Below are 21,016 nucleotides of genomic sequence, written 5' to 3' on the forward strand. Positions count from 1 at the left end.
ATTTGAGGCTGCCTACTGGCAAAGAAAAATTCATAAACATCTCAAAGAAACTTTCCTGTGGTAATGACAACATTTCCTTCTGACATTTTAGCAAGTCTAATATTTCCCAATCTCAACAGGCATATTTCCTAGGCACGGCACAGCATTATCTGCTCACAGGATAAGCCATGGCAGCAGCTCTGCTGTGGGGTAAAAACCTGCCAGTGGTGACACCTTGGGCTTTGGCAAAGGGTACCAGAGGCCACACGTGGCTTTGTTTGTGGGGCTTCTCTAACGGGGTATCAGCAGACTGGGAATAAGGAAACCAAAGTTCCGTTTCTGCTGGATTTTCCACAGCTCCCCAGTGTGATTGTGGGAGGCTGTGTTTAGCTTTGTGTGCCTCAGTTCCAGATGTTAAAAGGCTGGTAACATGTCCTGGCTTTGGGTGCATTTACCTGCTGGTCTATCTCCTAGTGCACCAAGGGGTGCTTGAGGGGGTCTTGGAGTTTATAAAGAGCTGTTTCAGTAAAATTCAGAAATGCTAGGGGTTTACTTTGGAGGAGTTTCTCTTTACTAGCGGCAGCTGAGCTTGGAGCTGACCTTATAATCCATTTGGGGGTAGGTGTTCCCCTCTGAACTGAGATGATGGTACTGGACACATGGCCATGGCAGCCTACATCTAAAATACAGAGTAGGGTCCAGGTATCTTCTGTGGTTTGGGCAGGGGGCTGTCCCCAGAAAATACCCAGCCTGTCCAGCTGAGCCATCAAGGAGGTTGGTCTCCATGTGCAAGGATCACCATCACTCACAAGTGATGGTGAGGCTCACGCTCATTTCTGTGCACAGAACCAAAATTCTTAATGCTGGAAATGACCTCTAAAATCATCAAGTCCAACTGTCAACCTCACACTGCCATCTTCACCACTAAACCATGTCCCCAAGTGCCACATTGAGGCCTTTTCTGGACCATTCCAGAGACAGTGATTCTACCATTTTCTGGGTCGTCTGTTTCTTCCCTGCGTACTCTTCACTCATATTTTTGAAGGGGAATATTAGAAGTATTTGGAAACAGCTTATCCATTCCCACTGTGAGCACTGGGAAAAGATCAGCATGGAAAGCCAGCATGGAATGTGGCGTGACACGTCAGGTAGCTGCTTTAATCTACACTGTAATTACAGTGACAATTTCTGCCTCTTGAAGCATCGGGATTGAAGTGGTTACCCTGAAGGAGAAAGAAGCTCAGTGGGAGAATTTCAACCAAATCTAGGATGGGAAGTGCAGCACTTCCTCTGCATTGGATTAGAAGTGATCAGCATGGCCAAAGGCATCCTGTGAGAGACAGGTAAGCAGGCTGAAAAGAAATTGGAAATATTTAAGGAATGAAGCTGGACTGAACAGAACTAGTTTTACAATTCCCTATTCCTCCTTGATTTGGTAGCATTAGGCAGACTGAAGGGTAGATTGTGCAGACTTATGCGTGACAGCAAGACACTTTTCCACACCAATAAACCCCCTGAAATTAATTGGACCGCTCACAAAAGTGCCTGGGAATGTGAACTAGGCTCGCACATTGCAGCCCTCAGATTTGATCTTTCTTCAGCAATGCCAGGGCCAGACTGCCTGGTGAACAGCTACAGCTCAGCCAGAAATGGCAGTTCAGCAGTGACTGGGTCAAGGTCTCTGTGGACACATCCTTGCTGAGGAGCATCTCAGCTCACCACAGCAAGAAACAGACTGAAAATAAACTGAAGGGAACTATTCTGAAAGTGAAGGGATCAGCCACAAGTTTGTGCTTGCCACAAACTGCTGGGCATTTGCTATTGCCATGGAATTGCTTATTGTGAATGCTTTTAGCTGGTGGCAAATGCTCTAATGAGAATTAGCCTGGCCTGCAATGAGGGAAACTTAAATTTAGGTAGTTCTTCCATGTGTGCTGTAGCACACAGCCAGGTGTCCACAGAGGCATGCTTAAGCTGAGGTGCCTGTTCACCAATTGCAAATGGGCTCCTGAAACACCAAACCATATGAAAAACTCCCCTCACATGCCAGTCTGGAAAGAAGTAGCTTTGTTGTTGTTTCAAAGAATTAGTGAGCCAACAATGCAAAGCTTTGGAGGTGGTTACTGGGTTTTTACTGGAGTCTCTAGGAGCTATACAAAGTCTGAAGACATTGTACGTACAGTACATCTTTAATAAGAAGGGAGCTCACAGTCTACCAAACTCTGCCAAATAAACTTTTAATACATACTGTACTTCACTCAGTAGTTGTCCATCTCTTCTTCATGGAATATCTAACAGCTCTAAAAATATTTTCTTGGAGGAGGATAGAATTATCATTGTTATATATCAATCAAGTATGGTTAATGAAGCAAAGCCAGCATGCTAGTATTGCACAAGGGGAAAAGCCTCCAGAACACAAAGTGGAACAACAAATGCCCTCAGAATTCTGCCAAAGGGAACAGGAAGCTCTGGATGCTGCATCGGTAGGATTCGTGTAGCTCTTAGGCGTCCTTGTACCACAGCAGGTTTGCTTTGCCTCTTCACTGCCACATTTCTCTCTCAAACAGGTAGGGAACTTCCAGACCATTGCAAAAAAGGAAAAAAAAATACAGCAGCTGCAGCAAAGTGTGGTACTATTCAATTTCTTGAAGAGTGAGGCTTTTATTTCAAAATATCATATATTAATATATATATATTTCTATATATATATATACTTTAACTGGTATAAAGTAAATTGTAGATCCAAACTTATACTGTTGCCTGTACTTTGCAATCTCAGAAACTTTAGCAAAGGAACCACTTTCTTCATTTTTTATTTTCAGCTGTCAAAAATCAGGGCCGTTATTTCCACCGAATCCTTTCTTTCACAGAGTAAAGCCACTGTTGTTTTCTGGTAAACAGTCAAAGTGCAAATAAGAAATCCATTTGGCTTGTAAATGCTGAGATGGTTTTAAACTTTCAATACTTTGTCCTCATAAATCAGCAGGGCTTTCACTGTCTCCGTGCAGACGTGGGCGCTCTGTTAAGTCCTTGGGTGGATCTGCAGTGAGAAAATGGGAAAGAGTCAGTTATGCATAATATGTTAGTTTTTAAATATAGTCTTTTGGAAAAGAAAGACCCAGGCTCTGTGGGATACAGCTGATTGATATAGCTGAGTTTGAATGCAATACTAGAGGGGTGTGTGTCTTTTAGCGCTGCAGGGGTGTAAAAATATGCAAGAGACAGATCCTGAGCAAGATCCTGCCTCTGCCTTGAGAGATTTTAAATGTGCATTAACCACCTGGGCTGGTGGTGCTGGACATCACAGAATGTCTTGGTTTGGCAGGGATACCTTTCACTACCCACGTTGCTCCAAGCTCCATCCAACCTGGCCTTGGACACTTCCAGGGGTGAGGCAGCCACAGCTTCTCTGGGCACCCTGTGCCAGGGCCTCACCACCCTTACAGGGAAGAATTCATTCCTAATATCCAATGTAAACCTCCTGTCTGTCAGTCTGAAGGATTGTCCCTGGTGCTGTCCCCTAATGCCCTTATAAAGAGTCTCTCTCCATCTTCCTTGTAGGAGCCCTTCAAGCAAGAAGGACAAGCCAGGATAGCTTTGGGCCTGGGGCTGTGCTCACCCTCCCCTTCCCAGAGTGATTCCAGTGACATCCGCTGGACAAGACAGCCATAAAAATGGTAGACATCAGTTTAAACCAGTTCAAACCAAGGGATTAAATTAACATTGAAACTGCTCCAAAAATTGAAAGACAATATTTCCTTCCAGTGTTTGTCACCTGCCTGACCGTCAATAGAAAACAAATCAATTTAAGGAAGCTGTGAGCTTTAAAACTTTGGCTTTAAAAACTTAATTAGTGAGTTACACTAAAGGGCTAAACACAGAAATAAATGCATGAAAAGGAAGCAATGAAGAATATGCTGGTAAAGACTTCACTGAGTCTGTTGTCCACCTCTTTCTGACACTGATCAATATTAATCACATGTGAGACCCAACTGAAGATATGCACTAGCATTAGAAAATGATATATGGTATATATTGAAAATGGTATATATTGTCCATGATATATATCCATGTATTCATAAAGAAATAAATAAATAAATATATAAAACATACACATATGCAATATGTGTGATTTACTGTGGGTGTACTAATGGGTATCTTAATCCCAAGAGTCATAAATGGGAATGTTTTCCTTGGCAGGACAGCAGCTAACGTAAATGTATTTAGTGTAAGGAAAAGCCTTCATTAAAACAGTTTACAGTTTACAGCCTATGGAGACTGGCTGTAGCCTTCTGCCTAATCACCACAGAGAGAGCTGGAATGATGACTGATTTGTCTTATTTCTTCTGCTTTCTTAACTTTAACTACCCAAATTAGACACACATGGCCCAGTCTTGGAACCTGGATTGTGGTCAGGGCGGATTACATTGTAATCTTGTTCTCTGCTGCTGTCTGGAAAAATGGCAAAACAAAGAAAAAAAGTGAAAAAAAAAAAGCCTGTTTCGGGATCTGATTGCTTCCATTATTTTATATTTATGTTGCTAGAGTTGACACAGTGGTACGGATTGGAGCAAAGTTCCAGGGACTAAGAAGTAGAATTTCTTCTCAGAAAATGCAAGAGACAGTTGCTGAGCACATCATGTCACGTTGCCTTTGTCAATTGGGTTCTGTAATGATATTTTAAAGCAACAAAGCAAAATTCTACTGGAAGCAGCACCATAAGGTACTCCCCTCACAAGCTAATTAAAATAACTCCTGTGGGTAAATGAAGAAATATTTTTTCAGTTATGAGCACTCACTCTGCAAGTATTTAATTCAAATGAAATACAATAATGCATACTGAATAGATTGGACCATACATCTGCATATTAATGAAGCTCCTAAATTTCTAGCAATCACTTCTATCGCCTTAAACTAGTTTATATGATGAGGACTGGGGGAGTTAAGAGAAGGACAGCTTCACTGAGGAAAGAAAATGCAATTCCTCAATTATATAACTTGTAGACAGATTGCAGAAGGGCTGAATTATTGTATAAGATACTTCATGTTGCTTCTCAGTTCTTCTACATCACTTTCTTCCATTTTAACCCCCAACTTTCCTCACTGGAAAGGACACGTAGCGAGTTTGTGGTCTGGGATTTTTAATTTCACTGCAAGGCACGTTTATTAGCAAACAGCCTTCCAGTGGTGCTGCAGGGGAAGAGATCAGTGTGGGCACAGAGAGATTTGCAGAACAGCACCATGGAAAGAAACTGAGTCAGGGAACCCCAGTTCCCTCAATCCTTCCTCCTTTTCTCTGGGAGGTGACAAAGAGATCATATGGATCTTGTTTTTGGGGGCCACTTACTGCTTCCTACAAAGAAAACCTCCTAAGGTTTTCTCAGTAGGTCTCCTGATCATTTAATGTGTTGGTGTGGCAGAAGGCTCTGCTCCAGAAATGAGGGCTGGAATTCAAATAATTCATCCCGGGGTAGGTCCTATGGAGGGAAAGAAAGGATTCAGGTGCCAGGGGGATTAATTAGGGTAAAATCTCCTCCTTCAACAGGAGGCCTAGAAGACATGAAAAATGACTGGTGTTAGGATTGGAGAGAAAGTAAAAAGTCAGGAAATTACAACACTGTGCTGCACATTCCTGTGAATTAGCAGCTGGACATGAGTATGTAGAATTTCTTATCAAACAGGAAAAAAAATCTTGAAAAGTTGCTCTTTTTAATTTAGCAGGTTTCAAAAGCCATTTTCCAATTCACAGAAAACTGAAAATCTATATATTTAAAAAAGCATTTTGAGTTGACAACCATGTAATTTTCTCAGAAAAAAATTCAATTGTGATATGAAAATTAGTTAATTAAAATTTTTGAATACAGGTGTAGGTGACAGTTTAAAGACAATGATTGTGAAACAATCACACAATGCAAGAGAAAAGCTAGAGTCTACTTCTGAGAAACACTTTTATTCCCAAGGTAATCTCATAGTGGCAGTTTAGGCAGCTCATTCACATCCTCTCTCTGCCTTTTCCTGCCCAGTGTGGTGAAAGCTGTTTTCACCTCTTGGCCTGTGCTACCTGAACCTGCAGCATCTCAAGAGCCTGGCACTAATGAGATCATGGGGTGGAGCTGCTCTGAAGTGAGACCTGCAGTGCAAACAGAGAGCTGAGTCCTCTGCTGCAAAGCACTTGTACAGCTGCTAATCCAGATGTGGCCAGGAACAGCCAGGAATGTATCCAGGAATGGATACAGGATCCAGCAGACCCCTCTGAGCTAATGTTCTTCCCTTTAGCCACCAGAAAGGGACTCAGTGATGTGCATTAGGGGTATTTTGAGGTGACAGTCTCTGTAGGAAAGTGACCTGGCCATTCAGCAGCTCCAACCTGCTGATTACCAAGCCTGGACCCAGCTGACCAGCCTGATCCATCTGAATTTTCACCCAGTTATGGCCAGAAGCACTGGGTGATCAGGACAGTGGTCTTTAGGACTTTTACAGCAGGCATGATGATGGAAAAGACATGGGTGAGCAGTCATTAGTGATTCCCTTTCCTGTTAAGACCTCCTGGGTGCAGACAGAAAGGAGACTTACTCTGGTGGTCTTGATTTTATTGCCAGTTGCACACATCCATCCAGAATTATCAGGCAATGTCTTACATTCCTCTCCTTCTAGGCAGGGCTCCATCTCGCACCACCATTTCCCAATCACTATAGAAGCTAAAAGAGAAAAGACAACGTTCACAACTATGTTACAATGACCAAATCTAATTAAATGATATCTCAAGGGTCTAACACTACAGTTAAAAGGCAGAGTGCCCATTCAACTGGAGTTCAGCTGTAAGGATTTCATATTTAATTACTTGTTTGGCATCCTATATTGCCTAAGACAGTGCACTGCTTGCCACAGCCTCCTCACACAGGAGATCTTGTCTGCTCCCATGATGTGGCTGCAGGGAATGCTGTGATGGCAGCAGTTCTGCTGCAGACTAAAGGAGCATCCATCCTAACAGCCCCTCTCCCTCAGTGCCCATCTGATTTTCACAGACGTGTACAAGAACAAGGCAAGTCTGAAGAGATTGTCCTCAGAATATTCTCCAGGTCTTCAGGACTTCTGGTTCAGTGTACTCCACATAAAATTATGTCTGCTTTGCTTTCAGGACCTACAGCTGGATTTTTTTTTTACTACAAATCTGTCCAGAATTATTTGAACCCATGGAGAATTTTGGCTTTCCCCATATGCCATCACAGGGAGCACCACAACTAGAAACAAAGGGTAAGGTAACCCTGAAGAGCAGCAGAAGCTGTTTGTTGAAACACAATTATTAATTTTATAGAAACCATATTATCTCTAAAAGTAACTTTTAATTTCCAAATATTTAACACTGTAAATAATAGCAGTGTTTGGACCCAGTTGTTTGAATTTAATTGGCACATATGTTTACAACCTTGAATGTACCTTAATGAAGTTTCTTGCCTGGGAATTGGTATCGGACTATATCCTTAGCTGTATCTTAATGACATTTTTTGTCTGGGGATTTTGATAAACTTTAGCTAACCTTGCAAGTGTGACGAGCTGGCTCATGAGTGGCTCTTTCTGTGGCTTGCTTTCTCTGGCAAGAATTAATTTCATGGTTGCACTCAGGAAGCCTGTCAAAGCTTTCTGCACAGTCACTAAAAGAGAGATGCTTAACCCATTCATATCATACCTCACAAAATACCTTTGAAGCAGCTGTCTACCTTATACATATATAAATTAATATATATACACATCAGCTGACTGCCATTCAGATTTGGAAAATGCCCTGTTGTGCATGCATTGATTTCAGGACATTACAGAGCTTATAATTAAATTCTTGAATATAAAATTGAATAGTTCAGTTTGAGGGGCCCTACAATGATCATATAGCTCTCAGTGTTGTCTTTCCTGGTTCTTCCCACAGCTTATATCTGATTTTTATCATATAATATATCATGTCTCCATATATACAAGACACAAAAAAGCCTTTTACACCTGTGCTGGCAAGGCAGTTTAATGATGCTGTTCACACACCTGTTCCAGAAGGGTATCATTAATGCTGCTAACAGCAGAGAAAAAAGATCTCTCTCTTTGCTATGCATGAAAAGGCAAGAGAGCTGAATCTGTCTCTAATAATAGACTGTGCAGTGGGCAAACTGAAAAACCATATCCTGCTAAATACTGGCCTTCACAGCAATCATCGGAGCAGAGCATCCTCAGGATGCGTGAGAAGAATCCTGTGACACGGAATCAAAAGTGATGATCATGATTATTTACTAGGAGCAGTACTGTAGCATTAAATAACCACAGAGAAGGATCCTACAGTGCAAGGTACTAAAACCCACAACCTGAACGCCCTGGCCTGGAGAGTTTACCATGTAAAACAGAGATTTGAGGTGAATCCAGACTGAGAGGCAGCCTGGAGAAGCAATGCTGCTCATAGCAATTTAAATGATCTCACTACTTTTTAATGTTGTTAAATACAGCCCAAGCATTCAGATCTTGACCTTGAAGAATAATCAAATGCAAAGTCAGTGCAGAACTTGAATGGCAACGGACTCATGTAGTGATGTATTGGTTTTGGTATATAGATACATGTTATTATTGATTTATGATCACAGTGCAATTACAGCCAAGTGCCCATCAGTGAGCACCTTCACCCGGACTGAAGACCAGGCTCCTTTTATAACAGGGGAAACTAATAGGAGAAATTTGCAGATGAAAAGCTCCTCTTTGCTTCTAATTTGTATGCAGGCAAAATCCTTTGTAAGTCTGAAGCACTTCAAAGCTCACTGTGGTCTAGTCCTCAGCCCCTTACCATGGCAGGGGCATCCAAAACCCAAAAAAATTACTTTCTTTGAATCTTGTGTTTATAGGTTTTCTCTTCTATTAAGAGCCCTTTTATCCTTAGTACCAGTTGTCTTTCTTGGGTACTGCTGATCCTTTGAGTTCTCCGTGATTTCAAAGTTTTACACCTCCAGCTCTGTTCAAAGAGGGAGGAAAACCCTTTAAAATGGATCACAGATTGCAGCATTTGAGATTGGGCCCACCTGTAGGATGGAGCTTCTCTATGTTTAGGTTATGTCACTTCGAGATGAGCTGAAGCAGTTGGTCAAATTGCTCAAATTAAGATGCTCCCCCCCCAGGATGGTTTTTATTCAAGAACTCCCAGATCCAGAGGAACCTGAGCTTCTCAGCGAGCCAAACCACTCATCCTGGGTGAGAATTAGAGATCCCTGTTAATCACCAGGCAGCACAGGCTGTGAGTGCTCACATCATGCTGAATTAGGCACCTGCAGCATTCTGGAGTGCTTCTCTTTGTGCTCTTCTCCCTGTCTGGGGAATACACGAAGCACAGGAGCTTCTCCATGCAAGGCAGAATTGACTGAAACAGATCCCTCTGCCATGGGGAAAGGAAAAGGACATGAACAGAAGAGTTTTGACTGCTCCTGTTTTGCTTGTGTTTTGTTTCAATGCTTTTTTTTTTTTTTCATTTTATTTTTCTTCTCATCACCTTCTAGGTTAAATAAGGGATTGTTTATATCTCAACTATTTTCTAGAAAAATAGTTAATATAAATAGAAAGTTAAATATTCTTTTTAAAGAATATTTAACTCTTAACATGTCACCAATGGAGCTGGGGAAAAAAGGCAACTTTATTCAGGAAATTCTCGAGGTTTATTTTTCAGCCTAAATCACGCTTTTCTAAAATCTTTGTTTGCAAAGCCATGGAATAATTTTTATCAAAATATTTAACTTTTGATGTATTTAGTCTGCATGGATTAATACACACAAAAAGCATTTGGTTGAAATGGCATTTGCAAATCATGGGCTCCAAACAAATAAACTACAAATAAGAAATCTGAAGATGAGATAGAATACAGGGGAAAAGCAATAGAATAGCTTATATTTTCTCATGTTTACACAATTTTATTGCATTTTAAAATACAATTGTTCCCAAACATAATGCACAAAGCCTTAGGTGGCTGCAGGGCACTGCCAGATGAGCTTGGATTCAGTGGGATTCTGCCTTCAAAGTTCACGAGAACCTTTGGAGGTTGCACAAGGGTAGTGACCGTGCTCTGATTTGCTCCTGTGCATCATCTGGAGCACAAAGTTTTGATGCATGAAGGCAGCTGGCTGGGGAAAAGTTTCCCCTTGAATTTCAGCATCAAAGTATTCTATTAAGGAGCAGTGGAAATGCGGTGAACACCTTCATATACCTTCACCTAAAAGATCAAATCAACATGGAAACATTAATTGTTCAATCATCCTCCTCTTGAGTCAAACAAAGTTTGGAAAAAATACACAATCCAATTGATTAAAGATGCCTGTTGAAACTCCTGAATTTATTACGTTTCACATTTCTCAGTCTTCAAGTTCTTGCATTAAACTGAAGCTACTCAGTTCCTCAAAACCATTTCACAGGTGATTAACAGGACATGGAGAGAGAAAATGTGCACACACAGCCCAGACACTCACAGGCAATTGCTACTGTCGTTTTTACTACTCCTGTCTGTAGAGAAAATGCAAATTCTTTCTGTTTTGTTTTGCAGATAAAATTCTCCTTAACTTTTCTGCATCTATATTTAGGAAATGGCTTTAACAATATGACAGAGTCTATATGGCAAAAAGTATAAAGACATTATATTTAACAATGTAACAATAAGACCATCCTCACAGAGCAACAGATAACTTTAATTCATGTTTATGGAATACCCTGAAATATGAAAACAGAGCAAAGTATCATCATGCATTTTTCAACAGTTTAAAGGGAACATGCTATGTATTAAAATGTTCCAAGATTGCTTCTGCAGTTGCCATTATAAAGCCACAGCAGCTCTCATTTTGCCTGTGATAAAGTGGGCACGTTTTGTTTATATAGAAATAGAATACAAAGGAATGCAGATAGTAGATTGTGGTTCCTCCTGGTCATGGGTATCATGTTACTGCAAGGAATAAGAAGCTCATTTTCAAAGCCAGTATGACACTCATTGCAGGATGGGAAAGTTTTCCCTGTAAGTACAGAGCATCCCGTTTTAATCTCGTTTCCACCAGTGAAGATTGATATAAATAAAATTTAAATAGAGAACACGTTTCACAGATGTCAGAAGTGAAAAAGACTTTGTCAGCTTAATGAAAAGATATCAATTTTCTCCACTTTATTCAATATATTGTGAGTCATTTTCTAAATGGATTAGATTAAAGGAAAGTTCAAACTCCCTGTGAGAGATTCTTGCACTGATGGAGATTTTGGCAATAGCAACAGCACAGAGGTGGGTAAAAATCTTTCAAGTAGTTTGTCTTTTTTTTTTTTTTTTTTCAGAAAAGATGTAAACTAGAATGGGAAAAACTGTAACCCTGTGCTCACCTATTCCTTATACAACAAAATCTCAGAGAATTGAATGAGACATGCAGTTTCTCTTAGTTTATTGGGATGTCATGGGGAGCAGAATGAATTACAGGGGTGGGAACACACTTTCTGGGAGGATAAGAAAACTGGACTGAAAGAAAGTGTCATCTGAAGGGTTATGTATTTCATAAACAGACTGAGATAGCAGCCACTCTGGGAGCCGTAGAGAAGAAATCTGATAAGTTATAGAATACCAATCCAAAACAAAAGATTTCAGGTTGAATATTGCTATCTGGGAGAAAAGCAGGATGTTTCCTACAGGGAGTCCAAACTATCAAACTCTCTGCTTTAATTCAATCTTACTCAATTTTAGAAGTATCAGTCTAATGCTCCTGCAGTGCAATGCTTCACAGACTTTGATAACAGACCTCTCATAGCTCTGGGAAAATGGACATTTCTCCTGTTTAAAATACAAGCACAGTGCAATCAGTCTAGCAAGTGGTGTCTCACAACTCTAATTGCCTCAAATTCAGTCTTGCTGAGTTAATTTAATATTTTTTAATTGCAGTAAGCATTAAAAAGACATCAGCATCCTAAACTTATTCTTTTTCTTTTTTTTTTTTTTGAACATGCTGATCTTTGTGATATTCCCATTCAGTTTAAAAAGTGTTCTATCAATTCACTGATAGAATTGAAGAATTGAAGTTTTAATTTTTTTTTCCATTCAGAATTCCTGATTCTCCATTGCAAAATATTCAGCAGCTAGAATAAGATATTTAAGAGTAAGAGATAAGTAAGAGTGTGTTGCATGTCTGAACAATGCTGTGGGCTGCACCATTAAATATGAAAGGGCAGATTAGATGCAAAGAATCCATGAACAATTTCCTTTTAAAATCTGCATAAGCCAGCAAATAAGGGTGCTAATTTGACAGCATGGGAAGACTCACTAGTAAAAAACCACTTACATTGCCATCTCCTAGCAGCCAACACACTGCTATTAAATTAGGAAATTAGGAAAAAATGACATCAACATGTTTTGTGCTTCCCTTGTAACAATGTGACCAACAGAGGTGGTGGTGGCTAATGGCCTGAGGAGCAGAAACTCTCAAGGTTTGTTTAATCCCATCTTTGATTCTCACTTTCTCTATTCCTACAGGTAAATCATCTCCTTGCAATACCAGTTTGCCATTTGCAATTTTATTTACTTAGAGGATGAGTTATTCTTGCTGTGTTTCCTTGGATGTTGCCCTCTGTCTGTTCTGCCCTGCTGAACTTTAACACTGAATTGCAGCAGTTTGGGAGTGACATTTTTTCTCCAATTGTACAACTGGAAGAATGGGTTTCTCAGTTACCATGAAAATAAACTGTAACATTAAAATTACGTGAAGTGCTGCCAGAAAGTCCTTAAGCACATTCCTGCCTTTCAGCTGAATGGAGATGGTCTGTTAAGGAGCAAATTTCACACAAAAAAGCTTCGATTTTGCCAAGGAATTTCTTGCCCCCAATGCTGTTCAGGTTGGGAGCATCAACTGCTGCAGCTTTGTCATTTTTCCATGTCCTTTTCTTTGCACCTCTGGAAAAAACTGCTGCTTGGACATGTGGCCGAGGGGCTTCCATAGCTGAAGTGGGACCAGGATTCCTCATGGGCAGCACCTTCATGGCAAGTCAATGTGCATCTTCACTTCCCTGAGTCCAGGGACAGCAGCCACGTCCTCTGGGCACCTGTAAAGTGTGCCCAGCTGTCCAGAGGTAAAACACTGATTTCTTAGCTAGGCACACACATAAAGCACCCAGAGTTTAAGGAGAACTGTAGAATTTGCATAACCATTTGCTGAGTTGGGAAGTCTCAGCAGCAATGACAAGGAAAAAAAATCAAAATGTTCCTCAGCCACTCACGGTTCAACTAGTGAGATCTTTTCCAAGTCTGGGATTTTAGGAAATACAAAAATGAAGCCAGCAAGAAGCTGTCAGCTGGGAGGCCTCTTGTGGCACTCCTTCAGGAGATGCCAGCGGGTCCCAGGCCAGTTGTGCTGGCAGCTGGCTCTCAACCCTGTTCCCATTTGATAATCCTGCACTCAAAACGTGTGGTAGGCTTTTTTAAGCTGTAATTATTCCACATTCCACTGAACTCAGACATGATTAAAGCTTGACACTTTTACTCTGAAAGTCATGGATCATAGTTGATATTCTAACAGAAGCCTCAGCACATTATCTATCAGTAAACTTGATTTCTGCAAAGGAAAGGCAGAGCAAGCCTCAACAAAACAGATTTTTGCAGATATCTGTGGCAGAGAGAAAGGACATGAAATGATAAAATAAATCATGTATGATAAACTTGTCTCCCCAAAAGTGCATAGTTATTCTATGACCTTCCAGAGTGCTAGAACACACTCATATTTTTTCTTGGAATTTCCTAAATTGTTGCAAGCAACATACATCCAAGGCAAGCATCAAGATGCCAACTTTGTTCCTAGTTTTAGGTGTGTGAGTTTATTGGTGATTGGCATGACATAACCTCTCTGCAAAGTGAGTGGGGCATTTGAGAGCAGCCTGCTGGCATTAATGAGTGCTAATGAGGCTGATGAGAACATGAAATCCAGCATTCAGGGAGCTGATGGGAATGCAGGTGACTGAGGACCCCCTCCCAACCTGTCTGGGGTTCTTTCGTAGGTTAGGGAATATTGCTGCTATTTATTGCTAAAGTTTGGAACTGAATCCACTCTTCCCTACAGAACAGGCTGACAGCAGGCTGCTAAAGTATTTGTGCAATGAAGCAATGTTATTTATACCCTCTTTGAATGGCTTCAGATAACCCAGTGAGAGTTTAATCTTATTGTTCTGTATTTAATGAAATGCCAATGAAATGCAACATATTTATACATATTTGGAAAGACAATAAGAAACTACCTATAAATATGCACAGACATGTTTCTGACCAGAGCTGAGGACTGGTGTGCCATCAAAGAATTATCTTTCCATGCAATGGTAATTTTTCAGGAATAATAATTCATTAATAAAGTAAAATGAGCAAGCTGAAATGCACAGAGAGAAGTGCCAGGCAGTGAGATGAAGATTAGGTGGGTGCACGAAGGTTTGTGGGTGGCACTGGAGTTCTAGTCCTCCAGTGGCTGCTGGGACCCTAAATCACACACACACACACATATATATATATATGTATATATGTAAATCAACAATCTGTGTTTAGTGTGTGATCCAACAGTTACTGGAGAAGCAGGGGAAAAAACCCTCAGTTTTTGCAGAATTCAGCCCAAATCTGGTGTCTGTAAAAGCTGCCATTTGCTCAAACATGAGCTCCTGTGCTGCTGGTGTTGGGTTTGGGGATGTGGAAGGGAAAAGCTGCGAAATGGGCTCGGGAGGGTGAAAGTCTATTGTGAAATTTTGACTGAATGAGGTGCCAGAATCACAGCCTAGCAGCAAAGCACTCTATGAAAGAACACTGAAAATGAATAAATTATATAACTGTAATGCATTTATAAGGCATAACAAAGCATGCATAATATATTGGAGGGTTATCAGCTATGAAGTTAAATTCTGGTGTACCACTTGGGTATAAATTGTGTTTTACCAAACACACATTACCAGAGAAACTCTTGTTAACAGAGAAGATTCCTGTAAATATAAATATATATAGAAAATTCCTCCATCAAATCTACAGAAATTAATAGGGTATAATGTGATTACGTGTCATTAGCCAATGAAAAGCACCTTTTTTTGTTAGGTTGTTTGGTTGTTTTTGGGGTTTTTTTTGTGTATGTTTTCCAGTGAAAAATGATTTTTGTCTTGGCTTTCTTTTTGAAATGCAAGCTATTATATTGTCCCTGTCTTCCTCTGTGAAAAATACTAAGTACTCTGTGTTTTAAAAGCCCTGCACAGGGTGCCCAGAGCAGCTGTGGCTGCCCCTGGATCCCTGGAAGTGTCCAAGGCCAGGATGGACAGAGCTTGGAGCACCCTGGGAGAGTGGAAGATATCCCTGCCCATGGCAGGGGGTGGAGTGAGATGGGCTTTAAAGGTCCCCTCCAAACCAAACCAAACCAAACCATTCTATGATTCTATATTTCTCTTAAAATCTGGACGTCAAAGAGTTTTTGGGAAAAGAGACTGCTAAGAGGTGTGAAGTACATGAAGCCATCTGCTATTGTCCCCTTAAAAAGGATGGAAAGAGGAAAATAATCAGACCTGGAAGATTCCTGGAGCAAAATCCCAGGGCAGGGTGGGAGCAGCCCTTTGCTGGTGTCTGTACCCACCAGATATTTCAGTCCAGCTACAGAAATTTGTTTATTCAGCTCTCCACCAACCCAAGCCCACCCTGCACGGGGTCAGGTGCTCTCATTGCAGGGATGATTCCAAGTGAAAGGAAAACCAAGGGAGGTTTTATTGTTCTGATGATGGCACTCTGAACTTGCTGCTGGTGTTTGCTGCTTTATGCACAGTGGTACTGGAAAGCAGAGCCTACAAAATTCCTGAGGAAGTGGATTAGTTAACTTGCAATTATCCCTGCTGGGAAAAGACAATAAGGTCCAAATTCTCTTCCATGAACTGGGAATTGCTGTGGAATTAATAACACACCTTTAGAGCACCATATCTCTACAGTCCAGAAGAGCACATTTTAAAATCTGTGTGTTTTCAAAGGTCAAGTTAAATGAGCCAGCTGGAACTACACAAGGTAATTACTGATTTATTAAAGGTGTTGTATTCATTCAGCTATCTTTGTTCTGTGATGTAAGACAAGTCTAATTTTGTTTCAGAGATTAAAGGAACATTTGTTTTTTGTAAACAAATCCCTAGCTGCTATTACAAATTACATCATGCATAATCTTGACATGATAGATTGGGAGATATTTCAGTGCAACAATGCCAGTGCAACTGGAACAAGAACTGTGAGAATGAACAAAAATTGATGAATTGAGTACATGATATTTTGTATTTCATATCATAGGTTGATTACTGCTTCAATATGCATGGAATAAGAAAAGTAACTCAATTATAAAAGCTTATCAGCAAGACTCACAAACAGTGAAATTCAAGTCTGGATATTAAACTGACCTTAACTGACAAGCTTTCCTTTGAAATTATGTCTTCCTTCAGTGCTCATAATGCTTATTTACTCTGAGACTTTTACAGAGCTGAGAACTCTTTTAATGGGCACTTGAAATTTCATGGCCATGCTGCTATTGGCACAGCTCATGTCTTTTTGCCTCTGTTCAATTTAACTCTGTGTTGTATTATTTTAAAAGATTAAAACTCACTACCATTCACAGTGATATTTTTCCTCTCTTTTTTTTTACCCTGGAAGAGACCCTGGATTTCACTTCTTCTAGGTAACTCTTTGCTATTAATAATTTATGCAATGACCTTACCCTGTTGACCTTAGAGTGAATAATCCCCAATTTATACAAAGATCCTTATTTCCATTGTAATGCACAAGATGTGCTCCTGAAAAATTAAGAGGGGGGGAAGAACTGTGAGCCTCAGACACCAGGTACTCCAGGAATCTCGTGCCCACTCTGCTCAGGTGATTCTCAGCTATGAAGCCCTAAGCTCTGTTCTCATCATTACAAAAGGGAGTTTGTTTTTCACAAACATCTGTCCTTGTTCTACTTGATCTCATTAATGCTCATACAAAATGAATGTACGTGCAGCCTGAGCGTGTCCAGCGCAAGCTCTTCGCAATTAGGAGCACGAATTAGTGGAAAAGGTTTTGCAGAATGTGTTCAGCTTTGCCAGTTGCAAAATGTATGCAAGCAGGAGCCCTGTAAAGACAAATAGCTAAACAAAGACACTGGGAATTGCTATAGTTACCAGAAAAGGGAATAGAAAGCTTTAGATGAAATTTTATTATTTTATATTTTTTTTATCTTTACAATACTCCCTTCCTGCATAATTTTAAAGCACTTTAAAACAGAACAAGGTTGAAATAGCTGGGTTTTCTTTAGAAATATTGATCTTCAAGAATACCTGATCAAATAGGAAAGATAATTGCCTAGTGAGCCTCCTAATTCTGGGCATTATGATGGAGCCCTTGGACTTCATATTTATAATTTTCTGCTTTAACAGTAATCATCAACAGAAGAGAAGGTAGATGAATGAAACAGGTCAGTGGAAAAGTGCTGGGAAAGTTATTAAGACTGGTTGTGTGCAACTGATCTGAGCTGTCATTGCTCAGAGAGCTGAGCCCATCTCTGCAAGTGCTCTGGGTTTATCAACCATCACCTCAGACACTCTGAGGCCTGACAACAGGAGCATCTCCTGCTCCATCCTGCATGACCACAAACTGACTGAACCAAACTGTCATGGGATCCACGTGCCCACCTGGGGAGGCTCCTCAAACACAGCACAATGAAGAAAGAAGCACAGGGTGAAGGGGTTCATCACCAGACATCTCTTTCTATTTAATCAATTTAATTATCCATTACCTACATTCTGCAGAAGCACTTCTGTCCTGGCACCTGCCATTTATAATGTGCAATGTCACTGACAGCCAGACATCACACAGAGAATGGAACCCAAAAATGGGAATGTCCACAAAGTGACTCTTACCCACCAGCACTGCAAAACTGAGAACTCCAATAGGAGGCTTTCTTCCATCCAGAAAATAATTCCCAGAAAAGTTTACCCAGAGAAGTTTCTGCTATTCTTCTGCTGCCTTTTTGAATATAATTTTATTTTTTCCATTTCATTTCAGGTAAGAAGTCCCTTTGCACTGCTCAGGCTGATCTGCCACACTCTCAGGGTTGATATTCCTTCCAGCACTACTTACAGTATCTGACTTCTCATTTGATCAATCGATCTGTGCGAGTGATTTCTCCTTTCACTTGCTTCACCTGCCTCTCCTTAGCACCACTCCTTCCCCTTCTGTCAGTGATTCAGTCTCCACACCTGTGATCCCAAGGCTGAGGCTGGAAACTGATGGCTCCCCCAAAAAACACTGAGCACAGCTAAAGGAATGGTCCCATACTTGAATGCCACATTTAGTACAAATGTTGTTATCTCACTTTGACCTTTAGGTGCTGATTTTATGTTTTTTGCTGCTACTTAGACAAATTTCTTCAATCCCAGACTTTGTGATGACAGGCAGCTGAAAAGACTTTCTCACAAAAAGCAATCATCAGAGTTCTTTAATTTAGCTTTCAATGAAGGCAGAATATAATAATTTATTATGAGCGCTTTTTGCATGGGCTTCCTCAAATATTTATAAATTCATCTAAATAATTAATACAGGAGTTTTAATAAACTGTTCCTATTCACAAAAGGAATGTAATTTGCAGAAAGGACAGTTCAGGTGCTAGGAAACATGGGTAGACCACATAAATTAAAAATAATGGTTTGCATCAAAAGTTTGTATGACCTTTTTACAAGTTGTCTAAGGTTGTGTTCCTGGGATGAAAAAATGGTCTATTGATCTGGATAAGCTGTGCACTACACAGGGTATTTTAGGGAGGGAAAAAGAGCAACTTTCTATTAACTTGGGGATTGTCAAGATCTAAGTTTATCCAAAGAAACAAAATATATTATGTTAACTATGACAGCATAAGTCTCATTTTCTTTCCCGTTTTCTTTTTTTTTTTTTTTTTTTATGCTTGACTTCTGCCCTACGACCTCACAGCACCACAAAAAAACCAAAAAGGATTATTACATTCCATCCTTTAACTTATAAGTAATGGCTGTTGCTGGCCCAAGGCAGGTCTCTCAGTATGTGTGGGGGATGCACCTTACAGCACCACAAAAAAAAAAAAAAAGGGATTATTACATTCCATCCTTTAACAGATAAGTAATGGCTGTTGCTGGCCCAAGGCAGGTCTCTCAGTATGTGTGGGGGATGTGCCTTTCATCCTGGCATCATTTATCCTCTTCAAGGTCACCTTTAAACTTCGCATGCTGAGTGCAAGGGGCTGGACTCAGCCCTTTGTGAAGCAGGTCCACCAGCTCCTCCTGTTCTGGCTCTCCCTTATTCCCTTCTCCCTCTCAGATACCAACTGCTTTCATGCTCCAGGCAGCACCAACTCAGTCACATGAACACGAACTTTTCACACAGAAATAGGAGGAGGAAAGAAGGCAGACTTTTCCCCCCTCACCTCATCTGTGTAAGCACTAAAAACCCCCCCACACCACCACATTTAGAAAGGCAATCACAGCTATTTCAAATACCAAACAAACCCAAGCTTATCTTGTAACTTCTGCTACTTAAAACTCAGGGGTGCTATGTTCTGCAAACACCTCCTCTTTGCATAAAGCACCAGCAATCTCCAGCTCCAGCCCTGGAGAGAGCACTGGCAACTAAACCAAGGCACATAGCAGGGAAGGAGAGCAAAGTATGCAAATTTCACTGGGCACACTATAATTACTAATTCATAGCAGAACTGATCACAGTATTTCACGCTTATCCCATGTAATTCAGTCACAGCAGTATTCATTTTACTATTAATTTTAATAGGATAATTACCTTTATAAAGAAGAAAGAAACTACTGTTAGAGGGTCAGATCCTCAGGTGGGGAAGATATGGTGATTTATGCTAGCTTGATGAATTTTGTAATCTTCCTTTTCCCTTCCTTTGAAAGGAATTCAGTAATTGACTAGTTGCCAGACTTACCAAGATAATCTATGCTAAATGAAGCAAAATAAGAAGAAATGGGGAAGCAAAAAGGTGCAAACATTTAATGGTAAAATTTACATATCTGCATTTCAGTGTTTATGTGTGTGCCTGCCTGGCAGACACACACACAGAGACACAGACAGTTAATTCCCAAAAGAGCCAGTTCCCAGTTCATTCCCAAACAGTCAGTTCCCAGTTCATTCCAAAACAGCCAGTTCCCAGCTCACTGCCAAACCAGCCAGTTCATTCCCAAACAGCCAGTTCATTCCCAAAACAGCCAGTTCCCAGTTCATTCCCCAAGCAGCCAGTTCCCAGTTCATTCCCATTCTGTCTGGCAGCAGAAACAGTTCCCATAGTGACACACAGTGCTGAATTTATAATGCTTTGTGTCCAGATTCTCCTCTGCAAAATGGCAACAAGGTTGGGATTCCAAGAACATCCTGTTTGAATATTAGCAGACAGAAGGGTTTAGAGTATGAGCTGTATTAAAGACCTACAAAATAAGGAGCAGCCAGCTATATTATTATCTCAAGAATTGAGAGAGATATGCAAATCACTTAAAAATTTTGCTCTTGGTCACCAGAAAGTTTTGACAGGAATACTTCATAACCTGCAGCTGCCATAGTTCATGTATTTTTGAGAATAAGCTTAGACCTCACCCCCCTGCCACTTGCTGCCCTCAAAGAGATTCTGTCTTTTCTCCTGTTTTTCCAGACAATTTTGTTTCCTTGTCCTTTGTCTTCATTATCCTGGGTCATAGTAGAATGCCTAATCTGCCTTTAGTCTGGAATGGTGTGTCAGAGAGGAAGCAGAAGTTAGAACTTGCCACCAGGAGCTGCGGGGCAGCTTCTGCATCTGCCTCTGGCCATTAAGCATCTTCAGGTGCTGTAATTTAGATACTTCAAGGTGCTGCATTATATTATAATGAATTGCTTTATGAATTACTACTGAGATTAATTGAATTTATGGCTCCATCCTGGAGAATGTGTCCTCTTGTTGTGATTAAGATAATGCATTGCTTGAAACAGAAGTTAAAACACATGTCAATTTTGTCAGTCAGCAGTGCTGTCATTTAA

The 21,016-nt window shown here is 40.5% G+C and overlaps 1 protein-coding gene across 1 annotated transcript in view; it reads right to left on the reverse strand.

Moving 5' to 3' along the window:
• Positions 1 to 2,152: 2,152 nt before the first annotated feature.
• Positions 2,153 to 21,016, reverse strand: part of TAFA1 (TAFA chemokine like family member 1) — a 206,355-nt gene continuing 187,491 nt past the window's right edge. Inside the window, exons 4-5 of the mRNA XM_041464144.1 lie at positions 6,553 to 6,677; positions 2,153 to 3,019 (exon numbers count right to left, since the gene is read on the reverse strand). Coding sequence (XP_041320078.1) covers positions 3,002 to 3,019; positions 6,553 to 6,677 — 143 coding nt within the window. The 3' untranslated portion in view covers positions 2,153 to 3,001. The remainder of the gene's footprint in view (positions 3,020 to 6,552; positions 6,678 to 21,016) is intronic.

The sequence above is a fragment of the Pyrgilauda ruficollis genome, unplaced genomic scaffold, assembly GCF_017590135.1.
Source record: "Pyrgilauda ruficollis isolate IOZ18807 unplaced genomic scaffold, ASM1759013v1 scaffold10, whole genome shotgun sequence".
NCBI classification, from domain to species: Eukaryota; Metazoa; Chordata; class Aves; order Passeriformes; family Passeridae; genus Pyrgilauda; species Pyrgilauda ruficollis.